Raw genomic sequence first — 23,543 nt, 5'->3', positions numbered from 1 at the left:
CATTGAAATAGTCATATGCAGCATTCTTGCTGACCTTCCCATTTAGGCAAGTGTAGTGTGTCATCATAACCTACTACCACAAGCACAAAAGTAGAACATTCCACCTTTAGAATGTCTAGGTGCAGTCATTTTTTGCTATGGTGGGAACAGTTTCTCCTTATAAGGCCACAGCCCCACTATCAGTATTTGGTCAGTATCCGGTCAGTATTTTTTCTCAGGAGTGGGAGCCAAAACCAGGAGTGAATGATAAATGCAGAATTGGTAACTTGTTTCTATTATACCTTATTCTCTGATTGCTCCTCACCTGGGTTTGGCTCCCACTCCTGATAAAAAAGATTGCCTGTATAGGAAATCATCTAGATGCCACAAAGTAAACCCTTTGAGTATTCACACTAATATAGTCATTGCTGATGCAAGAATCTTTATATAACGTTCCATTCTAATAAGCTGAGATTTTCAAAAGTTAAAGAGGTTTGCTACTTTATCTTAAAGGGAATCTGTCAGTAGGTATCAACCTTCCTAAGCCATCTACATGGGCATGTAGATCATTGAGAGTTGAATAAAGTGATGTCACAACACTGTAGTGTGAACTAACCCAGTACAACAGAGTATGACAGAAGTCTTATTACAAACACATTTGCTGCTGTCCCTCTATATTGCTGTCAGCTCTGATGTACTGCCCTTTCCCTACACTGGCTGCCTGTGAGATAGGAGCTGAAACACTAAGCGAGGACACCTGCAAATGTATTTGTTGTGTTTGTAATGAGATAAAGTTCAACATTACTGCAGTTTGTCGTCTGTAATCAGGCACAGCTCTGAGAGAGGGCAACTGTAGATGCACATGTTTGTAATGAGGCAAAGTTAACTTCTGCTGTACTGTGTTCTGATTTCACTGCAGAGCTGTGTGTGATTATAAGAGCAAATATGCAAACTGTCTTTTCTGAGAGACAGTGTCAGTCATTGCATATCACTGGTAATACCCACTTTCATTTAAAATAAGCTGTAGATGCAGATTCTTGGGGAGATTTGTGTCCTGCCCATAGATCTTAATGGTTCATTTGCATATAAGAAAATCATGGATTTTCTGGAATAAGACATTGTATCACAGATGTCAAGATCATTTTATTCAATTTCCTGTGACCTTAAAGTCCATACAAAGTTACAGAAGGGTAGATTCTACTGACAGATTTCCTTTTAACCCCTTACCGACATCCATGATATACGTACTGTACAACTTGGTAGTGGGTGTATGGAGCAGGCTCACGTTGTGAGCTTGCCCCTCACCCAGCAGGTAATGTCTGTGTTTTAAAGCAAGGACCTGCCTCTAACAGCCACAGGTGGAACAGCGCTTTGCCCGCAACTGTTAACCTGTTAAATGCCGCTGTCAAACTGACATCCGCATTAACTGCGCACCAGCATGGGGGCACGTCATTGTATGCTTCCATTGGCACTCCCCTGACACAATCGCAGGGCGATGATGGGTTGCTACAACATCCGGATTTGTTGCAGACCTTCGTGCCTGTCATTAGAGATCCCTTAAAACCCAACATATGGCTGGGCCTCAAAGGAGACCATGATTCTATGCAACAATACTGTGGTATTGCAGTGTATGGTACAAGCAATCAGACGATCGCAGATTTGAGTCCTTAAAGGAGAAAATGCCAAAATTACATTTTTTGGGTCACTGCGATTCCGCAAAAAAAGGCTGTGAGAAGCCATCAATATGTCATATCTATCCCAAAATGGTATCGGTAAAAACGTTGTCTTGCCTCGCAAAAAAAATAAGCCCTCACACAGCTCTCTCGATCAAAATATGAAGTCTTTGCGGGTCTCGGAAATGGCTATACAATACATTTTTTTAAAAATTTGTGATAATTTTTTTTTACCACTAAAATAATAAATAAATCTGGTTAAGTTGGTATTGCCATACTTGTATTGATGAGGAGAATAATTTAGGCACGTCATTTTTACCACACTATGTATGCCGTAAAAACAATTCCCAAAAAATGTCAGCATGTCGTGTTTCACGCAATTTCGCCGGACTATAATTTTTTCCCCATTTTCCAGTACATTATGTGTTAGAATGAATGATGTCATTCAAAAGTACAACTCGTCCTGCAAAAAAACAAGCCCCATACGTGTACAGAAAAATAAAGTTATGGCTCTTGGAAGAAGAGGTGGAAAAAACAAAAAAAATGGAAAGTGGCCATTATTTGGAACATTATTTTGTGGCATTTATGAATATATAAATAGTACAAGTACTCCTGAGCGTTAGTGCTGCCGGTCTCATAGACTGCACAGCTCTGTCCTTCAAAATAGCGTCTGATGGAGGAGCAATGTGACCAAAGCTGTCAATCAGCTTTTCCATGCACAGTGTTTTTCAAGTGGTGGAGGTTGATGGACAGGACTGGTCACATTCTCATCCACCAGCAGCCATAATGAGAACATGAGAGCTGTACAGGAGGAGAACCTGTAATACTGATATTAGCAAGTGCCAAAAATTCATGTCCCCCCAACATTAATAAAAAAAAAAATAAAATAAATAAAAAAAAAAAAAAAAAAAAAAAAGCTGACACCCTACAGGCGTAATGTATTAAATTATTGCTGATGAGAAACACTAGACGGTAGCTTGCCTCTTCTCTCCATAACTGCTGTACTCACATGATTGCCACACCCAGCACCCTGATTATTTGTGGCTTGGATCTGATAACGTGAAAGTTCTTGAATGTATCCAAGACTGTTTGTGTTAGTTCTTAGTGAAGTGAAAATTTAGTTTGGAAGTCTCTAAAAGCCTTAAAGTTTGTGTCAGTAGTTTTGGCGATTCAGCTGCACTTTCTGGCACCAGACTGCTGAAAAGACCCCTTATAACCTTGTTTGGTGGGCACAGACCGTATCTTCCAAAGTAATTTATATAGTGTCTGGCGCAGATATACTCATATTAGTTATTATGTAGCATGCTTTCATGCAGTATTTTATAAATGTTTACTCTTGATTTTAGGAATACCGATGGCGTGAAATGGAAGAACACCGGCAGGCAGAAAGACTACAACGTCAGCTGCAGCAAGAACAAGCGTATCTTATGTCTCTACAACATGATCATAGGCAGCAACCTCAGCCACAACAACCACCACCACCACAGCAGCCACAGCCTCAGCAACCCCAAGTGCAACAGCAAGAAAGAAGCAAGCAAAGTTATCACACCCCTGAACCCAAACCCCACTATGATCAGACCGAGCGTGTGCGAGAGGTACAACCCTTGGATTTGTTTACAAATCTATAGCCTATGTATATAGATTAAATTTAATGTGAGTATTAAAATGTGCCTTCTCTTTATATCTGTGCAGGTGGGGTTTTTTTGTTTTGTGCTAACCTGAGTAGTTTTCATAGCACTTTTGTCTTATTTAGAAAGCAATGACCCTTTGTGCGTCCATGTCTTGTTTCTGGTACAGGCAGAAGAGCGTCTTAGGAAAACTAACCAAGGCTCTCCTGAAGCACAGTCAAAGCAAACAGGGAGAGTGTTGGAGCCATCAGTGCCTTCAAGATCCGAGTCCTTTTCCAATGGGAATTCTGAGCCTGCTCAGCCTGCCATGCATAGGCCAGTGGAGCCTCAGGTATCGTAAATGGGAAAATCTTTAAAGACTATCCATATTTATACGTCATTGACCAAAAATGTGTTGGTCATCGCTGCCTCCACTGATACATCTATCTATCTCCAGTCAGGTGCTAATGGAGTGCAGCAGTATTTTAAAGATGACCTGTCACCAGGTTAAAAGTGGTCAGTCTTTGTTCTTAGTCCCGCTGCTCCCCTGAATAATCGGTTTATCTTTTAACAATATGGACTATAAAAAAATTTATATAGATGTCTTTTTTGTGCTTATTCTTATGTTTTTTAGTAGGGGGATGTTGCTCACGGGATTGTCTGGGGGCATGTGTTTTAGGCTGCTCTGCATAAATTATCACTTATATCGTCAAACAGCCCATTATAAGTTAAAGATATATACAATGCACTGTTCTAAAGCCAAAACCAGATGCACCTAAAAAAAAAAATAGAGCTGCACATAAAACATTATAAACACTTTTATCGTTTGCTCATATTTGTTATAATTTTTATTGATGCATATTAATACAAAAATAGAATTTAGCATAATTGAAAACCTCAAGAGTGATGGTCACTGCAGAAAAACTACAATTAGAAAAGAGGAATAATTTAGATTATGACCAGTAGATGGCGATGCAATAATATTCCAACAAAGTACAAGTGCATATATAAATAATTGATCCATAAAGCCAGAACAGATTAGCCACAAAGCTGAGACTGCAAAAAATAAAACAAAAAAATTTGATTACTTCTTCAACCCCGACGCTTGTTTTGCATTTTGCTTTTTCAAGGTTTTGTCACGCATTAATGCCCTGTGAGCAATACTCATTTGGTAAAGTCCATAAAAATTAGCACCAAATAGGCCCATGTCTCTGGAACGTGTGGTGAGTTAAAAAGAAGAAAGAAAAAAAAAAACGAAAATACACTGGAGTAGCGGCAATAAAATAAGACCAAAAACTGGCCACTTTTCACCTGGTGACAGGTCTTCTTTAAAGAGGTTATCCACCACTGGACAAACCTTGCTTAATCAGTTCAACGCCGCATGGAAAATTAAAAACCATATATACTCTATCCCCCCCGCAGCAGCAGTGTTCCATCAATATCTGTGCCGCTACATAAGGGGGAGTATACATTGTTTTATTTTCTATGGGGCACTGTATTGATTAAGCAGGTGTAGGGTACAACCCCTTTAAAACCTGTGAGCAGGATGAAAGTTTTTACGTCCTAGTTTTGACTTGATGTAGGGGAAGGGGTACATTGGGAAGTGCTGAAAATTTGCTGTACGCCCTGGTATGGTTATATCTCTTACTATATAGCCTCCATTGATCCCAGGGGAGGACACATGAACTTTTACTAAATTTAAGAGGATATCTAGCCGCTGTGGGAATGAATATGGCAGTATTCAATGGGTCTCTGTTGATCCTCTATGTGCCTTTGTTCATTGAGAAAATACAATTTTTATTAAAATGTAAGTGTGACACCTGATGTGTTACGACATTGCTTTTAAAGGTGAATATTATCCCTCACTGATTCATAAACCACGTGCCTCCATGCACCATGGTCACCTTTTTAAAAAGATAAAAAATAATGATTCTCATTTTAAAGTCTGTGTATGTAGTCTAATTCATAAAGGTTGTACAAGCCAGAAATGCATGCATTTAGATAGGAAATGTCCCTAATGGTGTCCATATCCATTAGTGTATATAGCATTCAAATATAAGTATCTCCATTGTATTTTGTCCTTGGTGTGCATTTTTCTTTTCATGACAAGTTGTGCATGAGACTTTTGCTCGGTAACTAACAATAATTTATCATATTGCCAGTCCATCATTCATTCATTATTTTCCCCTACAGCTATGTCAGTGAGCCTGCTTTTGTCTTGTTTTTGTCATTTTCTGGCTTTTTAAATTCTTTTCCATTGGAATTAAAAAAGTTAGTGATGCCAGTGCACCTCGTAAATGTTTTATGTCTTGTTTTCTTGTAAGGTACAATGGTCTCATCTGGCATCCCTCAAGAGCAATGTTTCCCCTGTCTCGCGATCCCATTCCTTCAGTGACCCTTCTCCCAAATTTGCACCTCACCATCTTCGTTCTCAGGACTCACACCCACCCCCACGCAATGAAGTTGTAACTTCTGACCCTAAATCTGACATACCTGAACCCAACCAAAGGGTTTGGGCTAGATCAGACAGTGAAGAGGTGCCACCAAGGGTAAGATGTAGTAATTAGTAAGATGAGCACTCAGTGTGTAGGGTCATGTTGTGCCACAGAATGGTGCGAGTTATATTCACCCGTGCATCAGATTGGATTTGCTGATAATGACTGTAATCTTTATTCACAGGGCAACATTTTGCCACTTTTATGTACTGGCTTACGTCCTGAATAATTATCACACTACAGTACATTGGGTTAGGTGGTATTTTTTTTTAGTAAGTAGCATTTAGTTCAGCTACAGGTGCCTTACTGACCAATAACTGCAAATAATGCCTCTGGTCTAAAGTAAGCAATGTTTTATATTATTTGTTCTAATAGGCCATTATTTAGGCCTTAGTGGGAATTTATTTATACATTCCAGGATTGTTTAAGTGAATAATATCTATTTATATTCATTATACATAGATATATGTCTGTGTGCTTCCTTAAGGGCTGTGGAATCGGTAAGCCAAACCACCGACTCCTCAATTTCCCTGACTTCAAACTCCGACTCAACGACTCTGCCTCCACAGCACTTCCTCACTACTGAGCATGTACATAAATTTCAGCACAGATTCATCTCAACTAAAAGCCGAGATCCTTAGATCAGTAATAGAACAAACCTTTATAAGACATTTCATAACTTTCCCAATTTCTTATGAAAACATGTACAGCACATACTGCATTGTACTGCTGTACCCAATTTATTATATACACTGCTCAAAAAAATAAAGGGAGCACTAAAATACCACATCCTAGATATCACTGAATGAAATATTCCAGTTGCAAATCTTTATTCATTACATAGTGGAATGCGTTTAGAACAGTAAAACATAAAAATGATCATTGTAAATCAAAATTAATATCCCATGGAGGTCTGGATTTGGAATGATGCTCAAAATCAAAGTGGAAAATCAAATTACAGGCTGATCCAACTTCAGAAGAAATGCCTTAAGACAAGGAAATGAGGCTCAGTAGTGTGTGTGGCCTCCACATGCCTGTATGACCTCCCTACAGCGCCTGGGCATGCTCCTGATGAGGTTGTGGATGGTCTCCTGTGGGATCTCCTCCCAGACCTGGATTAAAGTATTAGTCAACTCGTGGACAGTCTGTGGTGCAAAGTGGCATTGGTGGAGGAATGAAACATGATGTCTCAGATGTGCTTGATTTCTATTCAGGTCTGGAGAACGGGCAGGGCAGTCCAAAGCATCAGTGCCTTCATCATGCAGGAACTGCTGACACACTTCAGCCACACGAGGCCTAGCATTGTCATGCATCAGAAGGAACCCAGGAACCCAGGGCCCACTGCACCTTCATATGGTCTCACAATGGGTCCGAGGATCTCATGCCAGTACCTCTGGCTAGCACATGGAGTGCTGTGTGGCCCTCCAAAGAAATGCCTCCCCACACCATTACTAACCCACTACCAATCCGGTCATGCTGGAGGATGTTGCAGGCAGCAGAACGTTCTCCACGGCATCTCCGACTGTCACATCTGTCATGTGCTCACTGTGAACCGGCTCTCATCTGTGAAGAGCTGAGAGCACCAATGTGGAATCTGCCAATCTTGGTGTTCTTTGGCAAATGCCAATCGCCCTGCACGATTTTGGACTGTAAGAATAACACCCACTTGTGGACGTCAGGCCATGATACCACCCTCCTAGTCGGTTTCTGGCAGTTTGACCAGACACATGGATGTTAGTGGCCTGCTGGAGGTCATTTTGCAGGGCTCTGGAACTGTTCCTCCTTGCTCAAAGGAGGCGGTAGCATTCCTACTGCTGGGTTGTTGCCCTCTTACGTATTCCTCCACGTCTCCTGGTGTACTGGCCTGTCTTCTGGTATTTGCTCCATGCTCTGGACACTGTGCTGACGGACACAGCTACCCTTCTTGCCTCAGCTCGCATTGATTTGCCATCCTGGATGAGCTGCACTACCTGAGCAACTTCTGTGGGTTGTACTGTAGACACCGCCTCATGCTACTGTACCTCTAGGGGTGAGAGCAATGACAAAATGCAAAAGTGACCAAAACAACAGCCAAAAAGGATGAGGACAGAGAAATAGTCTGTGGTCCCCATCTGCAGAAGCACTCCTTTTTATAGGGGGTGTCTTTCTAATTGCCTATCACTTCTACATGTTGTCTGTTCCATTTGCACAACAGCAGGAGAAATTGAGTCACAATCAGTGTTTCTTCCTAAATGGACAGGTTGATGTCACAGAAGTATGATTTGACTTGGAGTTACTTTGTGTAGTTTAAGTATTCCCTTTATTTTTTTGAGCAGTGTATTTTAGGAGTTGGACCCGGTCCATTTTATACCGACTCCACCAAAATGAACACAGACTCCGATTCCACAGCCCTGCTTAATACAGCTTCACTACACAGTATTCGGTTTTGCAGCTTTTATCCATGTAACCTCCTTATATTGTTTTACTTCTCATGCGTTAATAAGTCAGCCACAGTTTTCATTGTGTGCAGCCTGAATTGAAGCTTCTTTAGTCAAAATAAGAAACCTCTTGAGATAAAATAAGTATCTTTGAGAACTAGTAGCTTGGCTGGAGTTGACTCCATTTGTATTTGTTATTTTCTTTTTCTGTTCATTATATAGGTGCCTGTAAGGACAACATCAAGATCTCCGGTGTTGTCACGAAGAGATTCTCCTCTCCAGGGCAGTGTGCAACCGAACAGCCAAACTGGACAGAGGAATTCCACAAGGTAGGTCAAGTGAGCCGAGCAGATTGCTGATGTTGGCACACTATGACTGAAAATGATTTTCTTTTATTGCATACAGTAGCGGTCGTAAGTTTGGACACACCTCGTGCAATGGTTTACCTTATGGAATATGCACATTGTAGATTCAGACTGAAGGAAAAAAAACACAAATGTACACACACAGAAATAAGTGTGGGAAACAAATCCTGATCGATCACCTGACCTCAACCCAATTGAGATTGTTGGGATGAGTTGAACCTCAAAGTGAAGGCAAAGCCGTTAAGTGCTCAGCTCCTTTGGGAGCTGCTTCAAAACTGGAAGTCATTACCTGATGAAGCTGCTTGAGAGAGTGCTGAGGGGGTGTAAAGCTTACATAAAAACAATATAAATATCCTGGTATACAGGATAAACAGTTGTAATATATGTAAAAAACTACTTGGTTGACCTTTTTTTGATCAAAAAAGCATAAAAGCCATCTCACCTCGACATGGTGTACCCAATCAGGATGGTCCCTAAATGTAGGAGCTCACCTCGCAATGTGCCAGCTGGCCAAAATAGATGAAGGCAGAGAAAGACCTGGACTTACTGTATCTTACACCTGCCTTTTGAAAGCTAAATAGGCAGGTGCACAGCCCAAATGTACTAAGGTAGATTTTGGTTTTACAGAATCTGGTTTGTTTCGCGCACATTTCTTTACTCCTTGTTTCCATGTGTGTTCTGTTGTGGTTTTACTGCCTTTAGTCTTAATCCTACATTGTGCACATTTAAATAAGAAAATAGAAAACCATTGCTTGAACAAGTGTGTCCAAACTTTTGACTGGTATTAGACATTAAGCTAATATAATTGAATTGCAAAAATTAAAATACTTTTTTGTTAAGTAGGTTGTTCTTGTTTTTGTTTTTTTTATATTTAGCAATATTGAGCCCAGATTGCTTTGGGAGAGGGTAGAAAAACTTGTACCCAGACCTGGCAGCGGCAGCTCTTCTGGATCCAGTAATTCCGGTTCCCAAGCAGGTTCTCATCCGGGATCTCAGAGTGGTTCTGGAGAGCGCTTCCGCGTGAGATGTGAGTGAGCTTCTGGGTTGGCTAGGTGGCATACTACAACTTCATTCTGGTTTAATTAAAGTAAATGAAAAAAACCTTTGTCAGATCTATCCTTCTGTTCTACAATTTTCAGAAGTCCCACACATTGCCAAACGGTTATTCCATGCTTACTTGCTGCATATGTCTGCCTTTTTAAGATGGGTCCAAGGTCCACTCTTATCAATCTTTGTTTAACTTATCTGGATATTTTCTCCCTTGTTAGCATCCTCAAAATCAGAAGGGTCACCATCTCAGCGTCCTGAAAATACAGCCAAAAAACCCGATGAAAAGAAAGAAACTGGAAGGCCTACCAAACCCACTGTAAGAGCACAAGCTTCCCTTTTCTGAGAGTCATTCCTGTATGTTTGTGCATAACCATGTCTATGTATGTTGAAATAAGAAGGAAAGAGCGGAGTATGCAGTACTCCCTTTTTAAATCCCATAGACTTTTGAAAAAAAAAATCATGTGTTTTTATTGTGATTTTAAAGTACAAAAATTGTACGGAAAACAGTTCCTAACCCTACAAGACTCGGGCAAATTATGCAACACTGTAAAGGAAAAGGGAAGAAAAGTCTGATATGTATAGATTCATGACTTTATTCTAGCCTTCTGTCCCTTTACTTAAAATTGCTGGGCATCAGCGAAGGCAACACGGTTAGGATATGTTGACTTGTTGGTTTTTTTGCCCCTTTTTTGCGTTTCTCAGGCTTATTACATGTGATTTGTTTATAGTAAATCTTAATAAAGTTGGTTTTATTCACCAAAAACACTCTAAAAACGCAGCACAAATGTTATGCTGCCTTTTTCCAGTTTCTCATTACTTTCAGTGGGTAAAATCGTTGTAAAAATATTAGAAAACTCCGCTATATATGTATTACATTAAGTATACAGAACACCTCAATTTCTGTATGACATAGGACTGCGGCCAAATCCTACTTGCACTAGATGTAAAATAAATCCTGCAAACTTACTACACATGATGTGGTCCTGTCCTAATCTGAAACCTTTCTGGAAAGGGGTGTTGGAAATTATAAATGGGGTTTATTCAATTCACATAGTCCCTACTCCTTTTGTATGTATACTGGGGTATGTTGAGGATCTGACTAGATGAATATGGTAAGACCTCTGTGTCCCGTATGTTGTTCATGGCTAGGAAATTAATTGCTCAATATTGGATTACGGATCAAGTCCCTGCAATTCCAGAGTTTAATAAATAAAATCAATTGGCTATTGAATTTAGAAAGGGGCATTTATTTAAAAAGGAATGTTATCACAAAATGTGTATAGCTCTGGGCCCCATGGATTGATGGATCAGGGTTGGCATCAAGAGAGTTCCAGAGATACAATTTGGGCCTTTTTTGAACTTTCCAGATGCATTACATTTCTTGGCGACACTTTTCCCAACATACTCGTATTCATCTGTATTTAATCTCTGTTATAACAAGTTAACGGTAACCAACTAAGTATATCTTCTCCTTTAGTGAACTGTGGTTCTTCCTTTTTCACTTGGATGTGACTTGTTATACTTTGTTGGGGGGTGGGGTTAGGAGGCAGGGTTTATTATATTTTTTTGTATGTAATTGTTCTTAAAATTTTCAATAAAAACATATCTAAAAAAAATAAATTTAGAATTGAAGTTCTGCAGATTTTCACAAACCCTGCAATGCTCAAATTGAGATCTCTGAAATTCCAATGCTTTTTTGCGTGCTGCAAAATGCACCAAAACCACGCCAAAAAAACCTCTTCAAAATCGCCACATGTGAACATACCCTTACAGTGTTAACGTTTGTTCTGTGTCACAAAGGGCATCTATCCTGAATTCAGACTCGAATCTCAGCAAGTCTGAATTTAGGATTACTATAAAGTCAATGTTATAACAATCCCAGCGATATCATCAAAATTTCTTGTGGGAATACCCAAATTGCCAGTCCATGGTGCCCACGCATTTTTTTGACCGCTTGATTCCACCTCTTACTTTAGATTACTCCCTTAGATTTTAATAGAGAGGTGGTGTTTGTTCATGGCCTTTTACATTAGAGTACATGGTGAGTTCACCAATCTGCGAACATGTGTTATTACATAGGTGTGGGTCCCATCTTTGGGAACCTCATTGATGGCATACCGTTCATTATAAATAACCTCCATACTATGTTCCTAGGCAAGGGATACTTCTTTAATCATTCATGTGTGGATGCTTGCTACTTTCATTTAAACATGTTTGTGTGTGTTACCACTAATATTTTGTCTCCCTTTTTTGTCTTTTTGGTTTGTTTTATGCATTCTAATCTGAATGGGCTTATTCAGGGAGAAGTGGTAAGTGGAACCTAATTGATATTTTGCTAATTGCCAGGCTGGCCAAAAATCCTTCTGAAAGCATTGGTAGAAGTTGATCTTCTCACTGAGCCCTTTTCAATTAAACACTCAGATTTATCCTACCTACCAAAATATACAGTGGAGTAGTAGCAGCCGCACCTTGCCTCAAATTGGTTGTGGCATAACTAAGGGGGTTGACAAAGAGCTTTCCAAAATAAAATAAGCTGCGGTACATATTCAAAAATGAAAACCCAAAGCTTCAAGTGGAAAGCTTTTTTTTTTTTTCCCCCCATGAGATTTCGTGTAATAGGCAAATTTTCAATAATTGTTTGTTTTAAATCCTGTTTGTATTAGGAGCCCCTTGTGTGGTTTATAGTTTTGCTGTAGTTTTTTTGGAAGCACAATTACGATTGAACGCTATGTTTATCATTCAGTTTTTTATCTTTCTGTTCTTCTAAAAAAGGATCTCACTGCATTGGCAAAAGAACTTCGTGCTGTGGAAGATGTGCGGCCTCTGCATAAAGTAACAGACTATTCTTCATCCAGTGAAGAATCTGGTACCACAGATGAGGAGGATGATGACCTGGAACAAGAAGGAGCAGATGAATCCACCTCCGGCCCTGAGGATGCCCGAGCTATGTACGACTTGCAAGCCTTCATACTGCTTCTGACCTCTCTTGTCGAAATAGTTTTAAGAACTTTTTATACACATTTGTTTTTGTTTTTTTGTTTTTTTCAATGCATAGGTCCTCATTAAATTTAAGTAATGGAGAAACGGAGTCTGTAAAAACGATGATTGTCCATGATGATGTGGAGAGTGAACCTGCCATGACTCCTTCCAAAGAAGGCACTTTAATTGTCCGACAGGTATGAACGAACCAGTAACTAGAATATAACCAACTCATCCATTCATGCTGTTCATTTACCCGCATCTCATTCGTGTTCTCAGTTAGCACCCATACCTTTTGGCAGATTACTTTTGTTCCTTTGCATGTGCAATACATAGATGAAGTCCCATTAATTTGCAGCTTTCTGCATGCTCTGCCACAGACACTCTACTAACCTAATAAACCAGTGGTTTTCTGAACCAGAAGACTGTGCAAACCCTTTTTATGACCACAGGCACAGATGAGACCCTCTGTGATTTTTATTTTTTTTTTCTCCCCCTTAATGTTTAAAGTAAACAATGGGTTAATCCCCATAACTAGAGTGATTTATCTAAAACACTAACATTTTAATTGGTGCATAAAATGTGTGACACAATATTAAGCTTTTGCTTCAGAAAATACAAAGTTTATAAATTGGATATATGACTTCATACTTGGTGGTCCAGCAGTTTGCTCAAGGGTAACTTTTGTAGATCTTTTTATGATCTGACTGGCCACTTTGACATATGCATTAATAGAAATTATTTTAAAATTGTGACCATCCTTGCCAAATATTCAAGGCAAAAAGGGATATGGTATTTTGAAAAAAAAATCAAAAACCCCCTTCATACTGACTGGCCTCAAGACATGAAGTTACTTGGCATCTAGAACTGCCTCCCCCACAATCGGTTATTGTAGTCCAACGTGTAGAATTTTCCAGGGATAGTATGTACTTAAGCAGCACTTGAACAAGACAAGTGTGCCTGTTTTTTCTACAGAGTACAGTTGACAAAAAGCGTGCCAATCAACTTGAGAGCAATGGCTTTGCCGGGCGCATTCACCTCTTGCCAGATCTGTTACAGCAAAGCCATTCCTCCTCCACCACCTCTTCCCCATCCTCAAGTCAACCGACACCCACCATGTCCCCACAGACACCCCAGGACAAGTTAACTGCTAATGAGGTATGTCTGACACTAGCTGGCTGCTTTGCTCAGGAGGCATAATTCCCACAGTGGATGGTAACAGTGTGGTCATGAGCTTCTGAATAATGCCACCCTAGATTATTAGTCCATACACAACTTAACATCACCACTCTATTCACGGGTTGCACCATCATCTGCATGTCTTATTGTACATTGCTACACTAAAGGATCATGGGAAATGACAGCAGTAAAAATGTTATCCATGCTCTGTCATCCACTACTTTCCCTCATATGTACTTGATTTTTTCTGTGTGTTCAACGATCATATTTATTTGTGTGTCCTTCTTAGCTACTTTTTTACACTATTAGGGAATGTTGATTTCTTTGTGATGGAGTGTGCAGAACCGAAGTAATTTGACATGTCACTATGTAGATTAAAGAAGCACTCTGGGTTTTATTTCTGTATCCCTGCACTCCCCACCTGATTGCCTGGTCACCCTCTGCACTTCTTATATATTGTGCACTTACTCCCATGCACTTCAGACACTATTAGACTTTCAGATTTCACTCCCATGATGCATCAGCACAGCATTACACAGAATTTAGAGCCAGTACCAGCTGTCTGCTGTGCTAACAGGGGTTGTCCTCTCCTCTATATTTTCCTAAATTCATTAATAGATCTGTATACAGTCAGGAGGATGAGCTATCATCTTCTACACTAGCTGTGTAATAATCTTCATCAAATTCTCATCAACATGGAGAAGGTGTACAACATTCCATGTGATTTCATCATACAGGGAGTTCTGGCTCCTGAAATGCTGACACCCCGAGGAGAGCATAAAGCCATGTAATTCTCAGGAGGTCACCATGTGATCACATGACATGATTGTCAAGAAGTATACTTGGAATGTTCAGATGGGTAAAGCTAGCTGAATTATACTGAAATCTATATACAGGGGCACGAATGACAGATTGCAGTAAAAAAAACAACTGAGTGCTATTTTAAAGGAGTATTCTCAAGTTTGGAAGTCATCCCCTATCCATAGGGTCGGGTATAACTTCCTGATTGATGGGGGTCCGACTGCTGCGATCCCCACTGATCTTAAGATATGGGGCTCTGAAAAGCTTTGTGTAAATAAAGCGAAGTTAATCAATTGCACTGGTGCTCCATTCACATTTATAGGAGTGCCGAAGACCAGCTGAGTGCAGCACTTTTCTATCTACAACGATCCCATTAAAGAGAATCGGTCAGCAGGTTTTTGCTATGTAATCAAAGAGCACCGTAATATAGGAGTAGAGATCCAGATTACAGCTATTTCACTTACTAGTGTGTGTTTTGCTGTTCCAATACAATCAATGTTTTATCAGCAAGATATCATCAGTAAAGGACAGCTGGCCTCATGCATCCTCGTCCAAACATATCCCCACCACTGATAGTTATCAGCTCTCTATACAATGTACACGGAAAATTGTGGTGTGGGTAGGGGTATACACAGCTCAACAACTGAGCTCTGTTAGATCTGCTGCAGAGAAAACTGTGTCTCTATCATAACTGCTACACCCAGTAAACTAAGTGGCGCATAGGGACAGAGACCCTGATTCTTATGCTGCTGTCAGATTGCATAGCAAACACATGCTGACAGATTTCCTTTAAATAGGAACGGAGCAACAAAGCGTATGATCGACCTCCGCTTCAATCACACAGTTTTCGGGATCGGAGGAGGTCCCAACAATTGGATTCCCAGTGCTCCTGATGCTATTCCCTATCCTATGACTAGGGAATAACTTCAAAACTTGAGAATACCCTTTTAAGTTATCTACAATAGTTTTTTTGAGAACTGATTCAGTATACAGTAGTTTGAAGATGTATTTATAAAGTAATCCAACAACTAGTGTTCTAAAATACAATCCTATTTTTTTTGTTGGTACTGGTAATTCTTTGAGAAGTCTATGGTGGACAATTATATACATCAATATGTGGAAGAAAAAAATATATCCCAGCAGATTAAACAGTCATTAATCATCAAATCTGTCCTTGGTTTCTTTTACTAGGACTTAATGCAAAAAAAAAGTACAGAGGCCCATAAAGTGTTAATCGGAAATCAAATTTGTGCTTCTAAATATATTTGAAGTGTAGTGTTTATAGTAACTGGTAATAGTACGATTATAGTAACGGAAAAGGAAAAACATGGGTAGTAAGGATGGGAATTTTTGGTGAAAACTTAGAGACTGTCAGCACAAAATGACTGTTCAAAGCAAGTGCTTGGTGCACCCTTGGCATGGTCAGGCATTTAAGTGCACCCTCCCACCTTCTTGTTTATCTCCGCCCTGTTCTGTCACTATACAGCTAGAACTGTCAATCACAGAAGGGAGATGGGGGGGGGGGGGGGGGGGACAAGTAGGTGGGAAGGTGCACTGAATTTTGGCAATGCCAAAAGTGCACCAAGCTCCTGTGCTTGGTTTGAACATTAAACTGATGAGTCACGTTAAGAGATTGTCTTTATATTTACTCAATGTATTTATTTTTTTTATTTTTCATGCTGTAATCCATCCATGATTATGTCAGCAATAAATACTATGGATCTCAGATCCCCACCAATCTTACTTTTCCTACCTGTCAAATAAAAAATAATAAGTGACAAATAGTGTTGAGCGATACCTTCCGATATCAGGAAATATCGTATCGGATTGGATCGGGCCGATACCCAAAAAGTATCGGATATCGCCGATTCCGATACCGGAAACCAATGCAAGTCAATGGGACACAAATATCGGAATGAAAATAAACCCTTTCTTTCCTTGTAGGTTAATTCTACATGAAGTAAAACAACTAAGAATAATGTAGAATGACATGAAAAGCCGGCAATTCATCAGCGGCATTCACCGGTACCCGACAATTTACAACAGAAAGAATAGAGCTTCACACATAGATTAGATAGATAGAAACATGTCAGTCACATATATATGAAGTACAGTGACAGTGTTGCTTACTGTACTTGTCATTTAGTGTAAAGGATTTATTAAAAAAAATATTAGTGTTTTCGTGCACCGTCTCTTTAAAAAAGCCGGCCGGCAATTCAGCATCTGTACCCGACAATTTATAACAGACAGAATAGAGCTTCACACATAGATTAGATAGATAGAAACATGTCAGTCACATATATAAGAAGTACAGTGACAGTGTTGCTTACAGAACTTGTCATTTAGTGTAAAGGATTTATTTAAAAAAATAATAGTGTTTTCATGCACCGTCTCTTTAAGAAAGCCGGCCGGCAATTCAGCATCTGTACCCGACAATTTAGAATAGAAGGAATAGAGAATCACACATAGATTAGATAGATAGAAACATGTCAGTCACATATATATGAAGTACAGTGACAGTGTTGCTTACTGTACTTGTCATTTAGTGTAAAGGATTTATTAAAAAAAATATTAGTGTTTTCGTGCACCGTCTCTTTAAAAAAGCCGGCCGGCAATTCAGCATCTGTACCCGACAATTTATAACAGACAGAATAGAGCTTCACACATAGATTAGATAGATAGAAACATGTCAGTCACATATATATGAAGTACAGTGACAGTGTTGCTTACAGAACTTGTCATTTAGTGTAAAGGATTTATTTAAAAAAATAATAGTGTTTTCATGCACCGTCTCTTTAAGAAAGCCGGCCGGCAATTCAGCATCTGTACCCGACAATTTAGAATAGAAGGAATAGAGAATCACACATAGATTAGATAGATAGAAACATGTCAGTCACATATATATGAAGTACAGTGACAGTGTTGATTACTGTACTTGTCATTTAGTGTTAAAATAAAGGATTTATTTAAAAAAAAATTGGCGTGGGGTTCCCCTTAATTTTAGGCTCTAGCGGAGGTTAAGCAGACAGCTGGGGCAAATGTTTGAAGCCTGGGAAGGGGGTAATACCCACGGAGCTTCCCAGGCTACTAATATCAGCCCCCAGCTGAATACCTAGCCTTTACTAGCTATTAAAATGGGGGACCCCCCCAAAAAAATGACGTGGGGTCCCCCCTAATTTAATAGCTAGCACAGGCTAGGCAGACAGCTGGGGGCTGATATTAATAGCCCAGGAAGGGTGCCATGAATATTGGCCCCCTCCCAGGCTAGAAACACCAGCCGTCAGCCGCCCCAGAAATGGCGCATCCATAGGATGCGCCAATTCTGGCACTTAGCCTCGCTCTTCCACGCTGCCCTGGTGCGGTGGCAGGGGGTAATAGGGTTGGGGTTGATGTCAGCTTATAATGCCAGCTGACATCAAGCCCAGGTTAGTAATGGAGAGGCGTCTATAAGACACCCCCATTACTAACCCCATAGTCAAAGTTAAAAGAAAACACAAACACCCAGAGTAAAGTCCTTTAATTGAAATAAAGACACAATTCTTTATTGTTCTAAATTAAACCATACTTACCATCACGCCCATTCCAGCTGAAGCCAACGATCTCCTGCAATAAAAGAAAAATAATAAAGCAACCTCATCCTTACCTTTCGATGGTTCCCAGGACAGCTCCAGCTCTGCTACATCGAGATGACAGGCTGGACCGCAGCAGAAAGCTGCCATCCAGCCTGTCATCCCGCAGACACTGAGAAGCGCAGGCATGCTTGCGCTCCTCAGTGTCTCTCTGTGACGTCATCCAGATGAGCCGAGTTCATGTCCAATGAACTCAGCTCACCTCATGCACGTCACTGACAGCGTGGGAAAATTCTCCTGCACTCAGCGCTTCAGCGTGAGAATTCTCCCACGCTGTCAGTGACATACATGAGGTGAGGTCATGTCCAATGAACTCAGCTCACCTCATGCACGTCACTGACAGCGTGGGAAAATTCTCACGCTGAAGTGCTGAGTGCAGGAGAATTTTCCCACGCTGTCAGTGACGTACATGAAGTGAGCGGAGTTCATTGGACATGACCTCGGCTCATCTGGATGCCGTCACAGCCAGACACTGAGGAGTGGAAGTATGCCTGCGCTTCTCAGTGTCTGCGGGATGACAGGATGGATGGCAGCGTTCTGCTGCGGTCCAGCCTGTCATCTCGATGTAGCAGAGCTGAAGCTGTCGTGGGAGCCATGGAAAGGTAAGGATGAGGTTGCTTTATTATTTTACTTTTATTGCAGGAGATCGTTGGCTTCAGCTGGAATGGGCGTGATGGTAAGTATGGTTTAATTTAGAACAATAAAGAATTGTGTCTTTATTTCAATTAAAGGACTTTTTTCTGGGTGTTTGTGTTTTTTTAAATACTTTACTAGAAATTCATGGTGGTCATGTCTAATATTGGCGTGACCCCATGAATTTTGGGCTTAGGGCCAGCTGATAATGCCAAGCTGGCCTTAACCCCTTTATTACCCAGTGAGCCACCGCACCAGGGCCCTGGATGAGTTGGGTACAGCGCCAGAAGATGGCGCTTCTATGAACGCGCCATTTTCTGGGGCGGCTGCGGACTGCAATTTGCAGCGGGGGTGGCCCAGAAAGCTTGGGTCTCCCTGCGCTGCGGATTCCAGCCCCCAGCTGCCTAGTTGTATCTGGCTGGGCACAAAAATAGGGCGAAGCCCCACGCATTTTTTTTTAAAATTATTTCATGAAATTCATGGAATAATTAAGAAAAAAAGGGCTTCCCTATATTGTTGTGTCCAACCAGGTACAAATAGGCAGCTGGTGGTTGGGGGCAGCCCATTCCTGCCTGCTGTACCTGGCTGGACACAAATATAGTGCGAAGCCCCACGTCAATTTTTTTTTAATTATTTCATGAAATAATTTTTTTAAAAAAGGGCTTCCCTATATTGTTGTGTCCGGCCAGGTACAAATAGGCAGCTGGTGGTTGGGGGCAGCCTGTTCCTGCCTGCTGTACCTGGCTGGACACAAATATAGGGCGAAGCCCCACGTCAATTTTTTTTAAAATAAGTCCTTTATTTTAACACTAAATGACATTTGAGGAGTTAATAAAGATGCAGTCCCTAAATTATTATTTATTTTTTAATTAATTTTTCCCAAAACTTTTGACGTGGGCTTCGCCATATTTTTGTATGCCAGCCAGGTACAGCATCCAGCTTCTATGAACGCGCCATTTTCCGGGGTGGCTGCGCACTGCAATTTTCAGCGGGGGGAGGGGGGGGGCAGAAAGCTTGGGCCTCCCTGCGCTGCAGATTCCATCCCCCAGCTGCCTAGTTGTACCTGGCTGGACACAAAAATAGGGAGAAGCTTCACGTATTTTTTTTTTTTAATTATTTCATGAAATTCATGAAATAATTAAGAAAAAAAGGGCTTCCCTATATTGTTGTGTCCAACCAGGTACAAATAGGCAGCTGGTGGTTGGGGGCAGCCCGTTCCTGCCTGCTGTACCTGGCTGGACACAAATATAGTGCGAAGCCCCACGTCAATTTTTTTTAAATCATTTCAGGAAATTCATGAAATAATTTAAAAAAATTGATGTGGGGCTTCGCCCTATATTTGTGTCCAGTCAGGTACAGCAGGCAGGAACGGGCTGCCCCCAACCACCAGCAGCCTATTTGTACCTAGCCGGACACAACAATATAGGGAAGCCCTTTTTTTCTGAATTATTCCATGAATTTCATGAATTTAAAAAAAAAAAAACGTGGAGCTTCGCCCTATTTTTGTGTCCAGCCAGGTACAACTAGGCAGCTGGGGGCTGGAATCTGCAGCGCAGGGAGGCCCAAGCTTTCTGGGCCCCACCCGCTGCAAATTGCAGTCCGCAGCCGCCCTGGAAAATGGCGCGTTCATAGAAGCGCCATCTTCTGGCGCTGTACCCAACTCATCCAGGGCCCTGATGCGGTGGCTCACTGGGTAATAAAGGGGTTAAGGCCAGCTTGGCATTATCAGCTGGCCCTAAGCCCGAAATTCATGGGGTCACGCCAATATTAGACATGACCACCATGAATTTCTAGTAAAGTATTTAAAAAAAACACAAACACCCAGAAAAAAGTCCTTTAATTGAAATAAACACACAATTCTTTATTGTTCTAAATTAAACCATACTTACCATCACGCCCATTCCAGCTGAAGCCAACGATCTCCTGCAATAAAAGAAAAATAATAAAGCAACCTCATCCTTACCTTTCCATGGCTCCCACGACGGCTCCAGCTCTGCTACATCGAGATGACAGGCTGGACCGCAGCAGAACGCTGCCATCCAGCCTGTCATCCCGCAGACACTGAGAAGCGCAGGCATACTTCCACTCCTCAGTGTCTGGCTGTGACGGCATCCAGATGAGCCGACAATGAACTCGGCTCACCTCATGTACGTCACTGACAGCGTGGGAGAATTCTCCTGCACTCAGCGCTTCAGCGTGAGAATTTTCCCACGCTGTCAGTGACGTGCATGAGGTGAGGTCATGTCCCATGAACTCGGCGCACCTCATGCACGTCACTGACAGCGTGGGAGAATTCTCACGCTGAAGCGCTGAGTGCAGGAGAATTTTCCCACGCTGTCAGTGACGTGCATGAGGTGAGCTGAGTTCATTGGACATGACCTCGGCTCATCTGGATGACGTCACAGAAAGACACTGAGGAGCGCAAGCATGCCTGCGCTTCTCAGTGTCCGCGGGATGACAGGCTGGATGGCAGCGTTCTGCTGCGGTCCAGCCTGTCATCTCGATGTAGCAGAGCTGAAGCTGTCCTGGGAACCATGGAAAGGTAAGGATGAGGTTGCTTTATTATTTTACTTTTATTGCAGGAGATCGTTGGCTTCAGCTGGAATGGGTGTGGCGGTAAGTATGGTTTAATTTAGAACAATAAAGAATTGTGTCTTTATTTCAATTAAAGGACTTTTTTCTGGGTGTTTGTGTTTTTTTTAAATACTTTACTAGAAATTCATGGTGGTCATGTCTAATATTGGCGTGACCCCATGAATTTCGGGCTTAGGGCCAGCTGATAATGCCAAGCTGGCCTTAACCCCTTTATTACCCAGTGAGCCACCGCACCAGGGCCCTGGATGAGTTGGGTACAGCGCCAGAAGATGGCGCTTCTATGAACGCGCCATTTTCCGGGGCGGCTGCGGACTGCAATTTGCAGCGGGTGGGACCCAGAAAGCTTGGGTCTCCCTGCGCTGCAGATTCCAGCCCCCAGCTGCCTAGTTGTACCTGGCTGGACACAAAAATAGGGCGAAGCGCCACACATTTTTTTTTTTAATTATTTCATGAAATTCATGGAATAATTAAGAAAAAAAGGGCTTCCCTATATTGTTGTGTCCGGCTAGGTACAAATAGGCAGCTGGTGGTTGGGGGCAGCCCGTTCCTGCCTGCTGTACCTGGCTGGACACAATTATAGGGCGAAGCCCCACATAATTTTTTTTTAATTATTTCATGAATTTCCTGAAATAATTAAAAAAAAATTGACGTGGGGCTTCACACTATATTTGTGTCCAGCCAGGTACAGCAGGCAGGAATGGGCTGCCCCCAACCACCAGCTGCCTATTTGTACCTAGCCGGACACAACAATATAGGGAAGCCCTTTTTTTCTTAATTATTCCATGAATTTCATGAAATAATTAAAAAAAAAAAAACGTGGAGCTTCTCCTTATTTTTGTGTCCAGCCAGGTACAACTAGGCAGCTGGGGGATGGAATCTGCAGCGCAGGGAGGCCCAACCTTTTTGCCCTCCCCCCCCCGCTGAAAATTGCAGTCCGCGGCCGCCCCGGAAAATGGCGCGTTCATAGAAGCTGGATGCTGTACCTGGCTGGCATACAAAAATATGGCGAAGCCCACGTCAAAAGTTTTGGGAAAAATTTATTAAAAAATAAATAATAATTTAGGGACTGCATCTTTATTAAGTCCTCAAATGTCATTTAGTGTTAAAATAAAGGATTTATTTAAAAAAAAAATGGCATGGGATCCCCCATAATTTTAGTCTCTAGCGGAGGTTAAGCAGACGGCTGGGGCAGATGTTTGAAGCCTGGGAAGGGGGTAAAACCCACGGAGCTTCCCAGGCTACTAATATCAGCCCCCAGCTGAATACCTAGCCTTTACTAGCTATTAAAATGGGGGACCCCCCAAAAAAAAATGACGTGGGGTCCCCTCTATTTTAATAGCTAGCAAAGGCTAGGCAGACAGCTGGGGGCTGATATTAATAGCTCAGGAAGGGTGCCATGAATATTGGCCCCCTCCCAGGCTAGAAACACCAGCCGTCAGCCGCCCCAGAAATGGCGCATCCATAGGATGCGCCAATTCTGGCACTTAGCCTCGCTCTTCCACGCTGCCCTGGTGCGGTGGCAGGGGGTAATAGTGGTGGGGTTCATGTCAGCGCCAGCTGCCATGAAGCCCAGGTTAGTAATGATGGCCGTCTATATGACACCCCCATTACTAACCTACAAAGTGTTAAAAAGAAAAAACACACTACACCCAGAAAAAAATAATTTATTTGAAATAAAACACCATTTTATTTAATTCTTAGTTTACTAAAAAAAAAATAGTTACCTGTCCACGTTCCTGCGCTGATCTCCCATGCACAGCTGTCACATCTGGAGATGGTGACAGCTGTGCATGGCTGCTGTAAGCTCACGCTGCCGGGAACACGTCCGCTCCCGGCAGCGGGAGCCACTGACTGAGGTCACCGGAGTGCATTCAGGCAGCGCAGCTCCGGAGACCTCCTTTACGGCAGTGCTGTACCGTGGGAATTTCTCACGATACAGCAGTGCCGTAAAGGAGCTAACCGGAGCAGCGCTGCCTGAACTCCGGTGAACCCTTACGGCCCCGTCATTCTAGCGGCGGCAGCGGTTCAGAGCGGTCACATTCTATGTGGCTGCTCTGAACTGGAGATCTTCGTGGGACACTCGTGGACTGCTACGGAGGGGTAAGGATAAGGTTGTGGTTTATTATTTTATATTTTATTAC

The 23,543-nt window shown here is 41.8% G+C and overlaps 1 protein-coding gene across 8 annotated transcripts in view; it reads left to right on the top strand.

Annotated features, from left to right (window-relative positions):
* The window catches only part of MAP4K4 (mitogen-activated protein kinase kinase kinase kinase 4), a 164,338-nt gene that overhangs the window by 120,734 nt on the left and 20,061 nt on the right, over positions 1 to 23,543 (top strand). For 3 of the 8 annotated variants that reach the window (XM_073664768.1, XM_073664767.1, XM_073664766.1), the window contains 9 exons: positions 2,999 to 3,247; positions 3,450 to 3,611; positions 5,584 to 5,808; positions 8,394 to 8,500; positions 9,412 to 9,563; positions 9,805 to 9,902; positions 12,359 to 12,534; positions 12,642 to 12,762; positions 13,541 to 13,723. In XM_073664768.1, the coding sequence (XP_073520869.1) occupies positions 2,999 to 3,247; positions 3,450 to 3,611; positions 5,584 to 5,808; positions 8,394 to 8,500; positions 9,412 to 9,563; positions 9,805 to 9,902; positions 12,359 to 12,534; positions 12,642 to 12,762; positions 13,541 to 13,723 (1,473 nt within the window). The remainder of the gene's footprint in view (positions 1 to 2,998; positions 3,248 to 3,449; positions 3,612 to 5,583; positions 5,809 to 8,393; positions 8,501 to 9,411; positions 9,564 to 9,804; positions 9,903 to 12,358; positions 12,535 to 12,641; positions 12,763 to 13,540; positions 13,724 to 23,543) is intronic. The other 5 variants (XM_073664773.1, XM_073664770.1, XM_073664772.1 and 2 more) reach the window with 3 other exon arrangements.

This window comes from Phyllobates terribilis, unplaced genomic scaffold (assembly GCF_046119375.1).
Source record: "Phyllobates terribilis strain yellow unplaced genomic scaffold, ASM4611937v1 Scaffold_2__4_contigs__length_985480577, whole genome shotgun sequence".
In the NCBI taxonomy this organism is placed as follows: domain Eukaryota; kingdom Metazoa; phylum Chordata; class Amphibia; order Anura; family Dendrobatidae; genus Phyllobates; species Phyllobates terribilis.
This window is presented reverse-complemented; position numbering and strand designations above follow the sequence as displayed.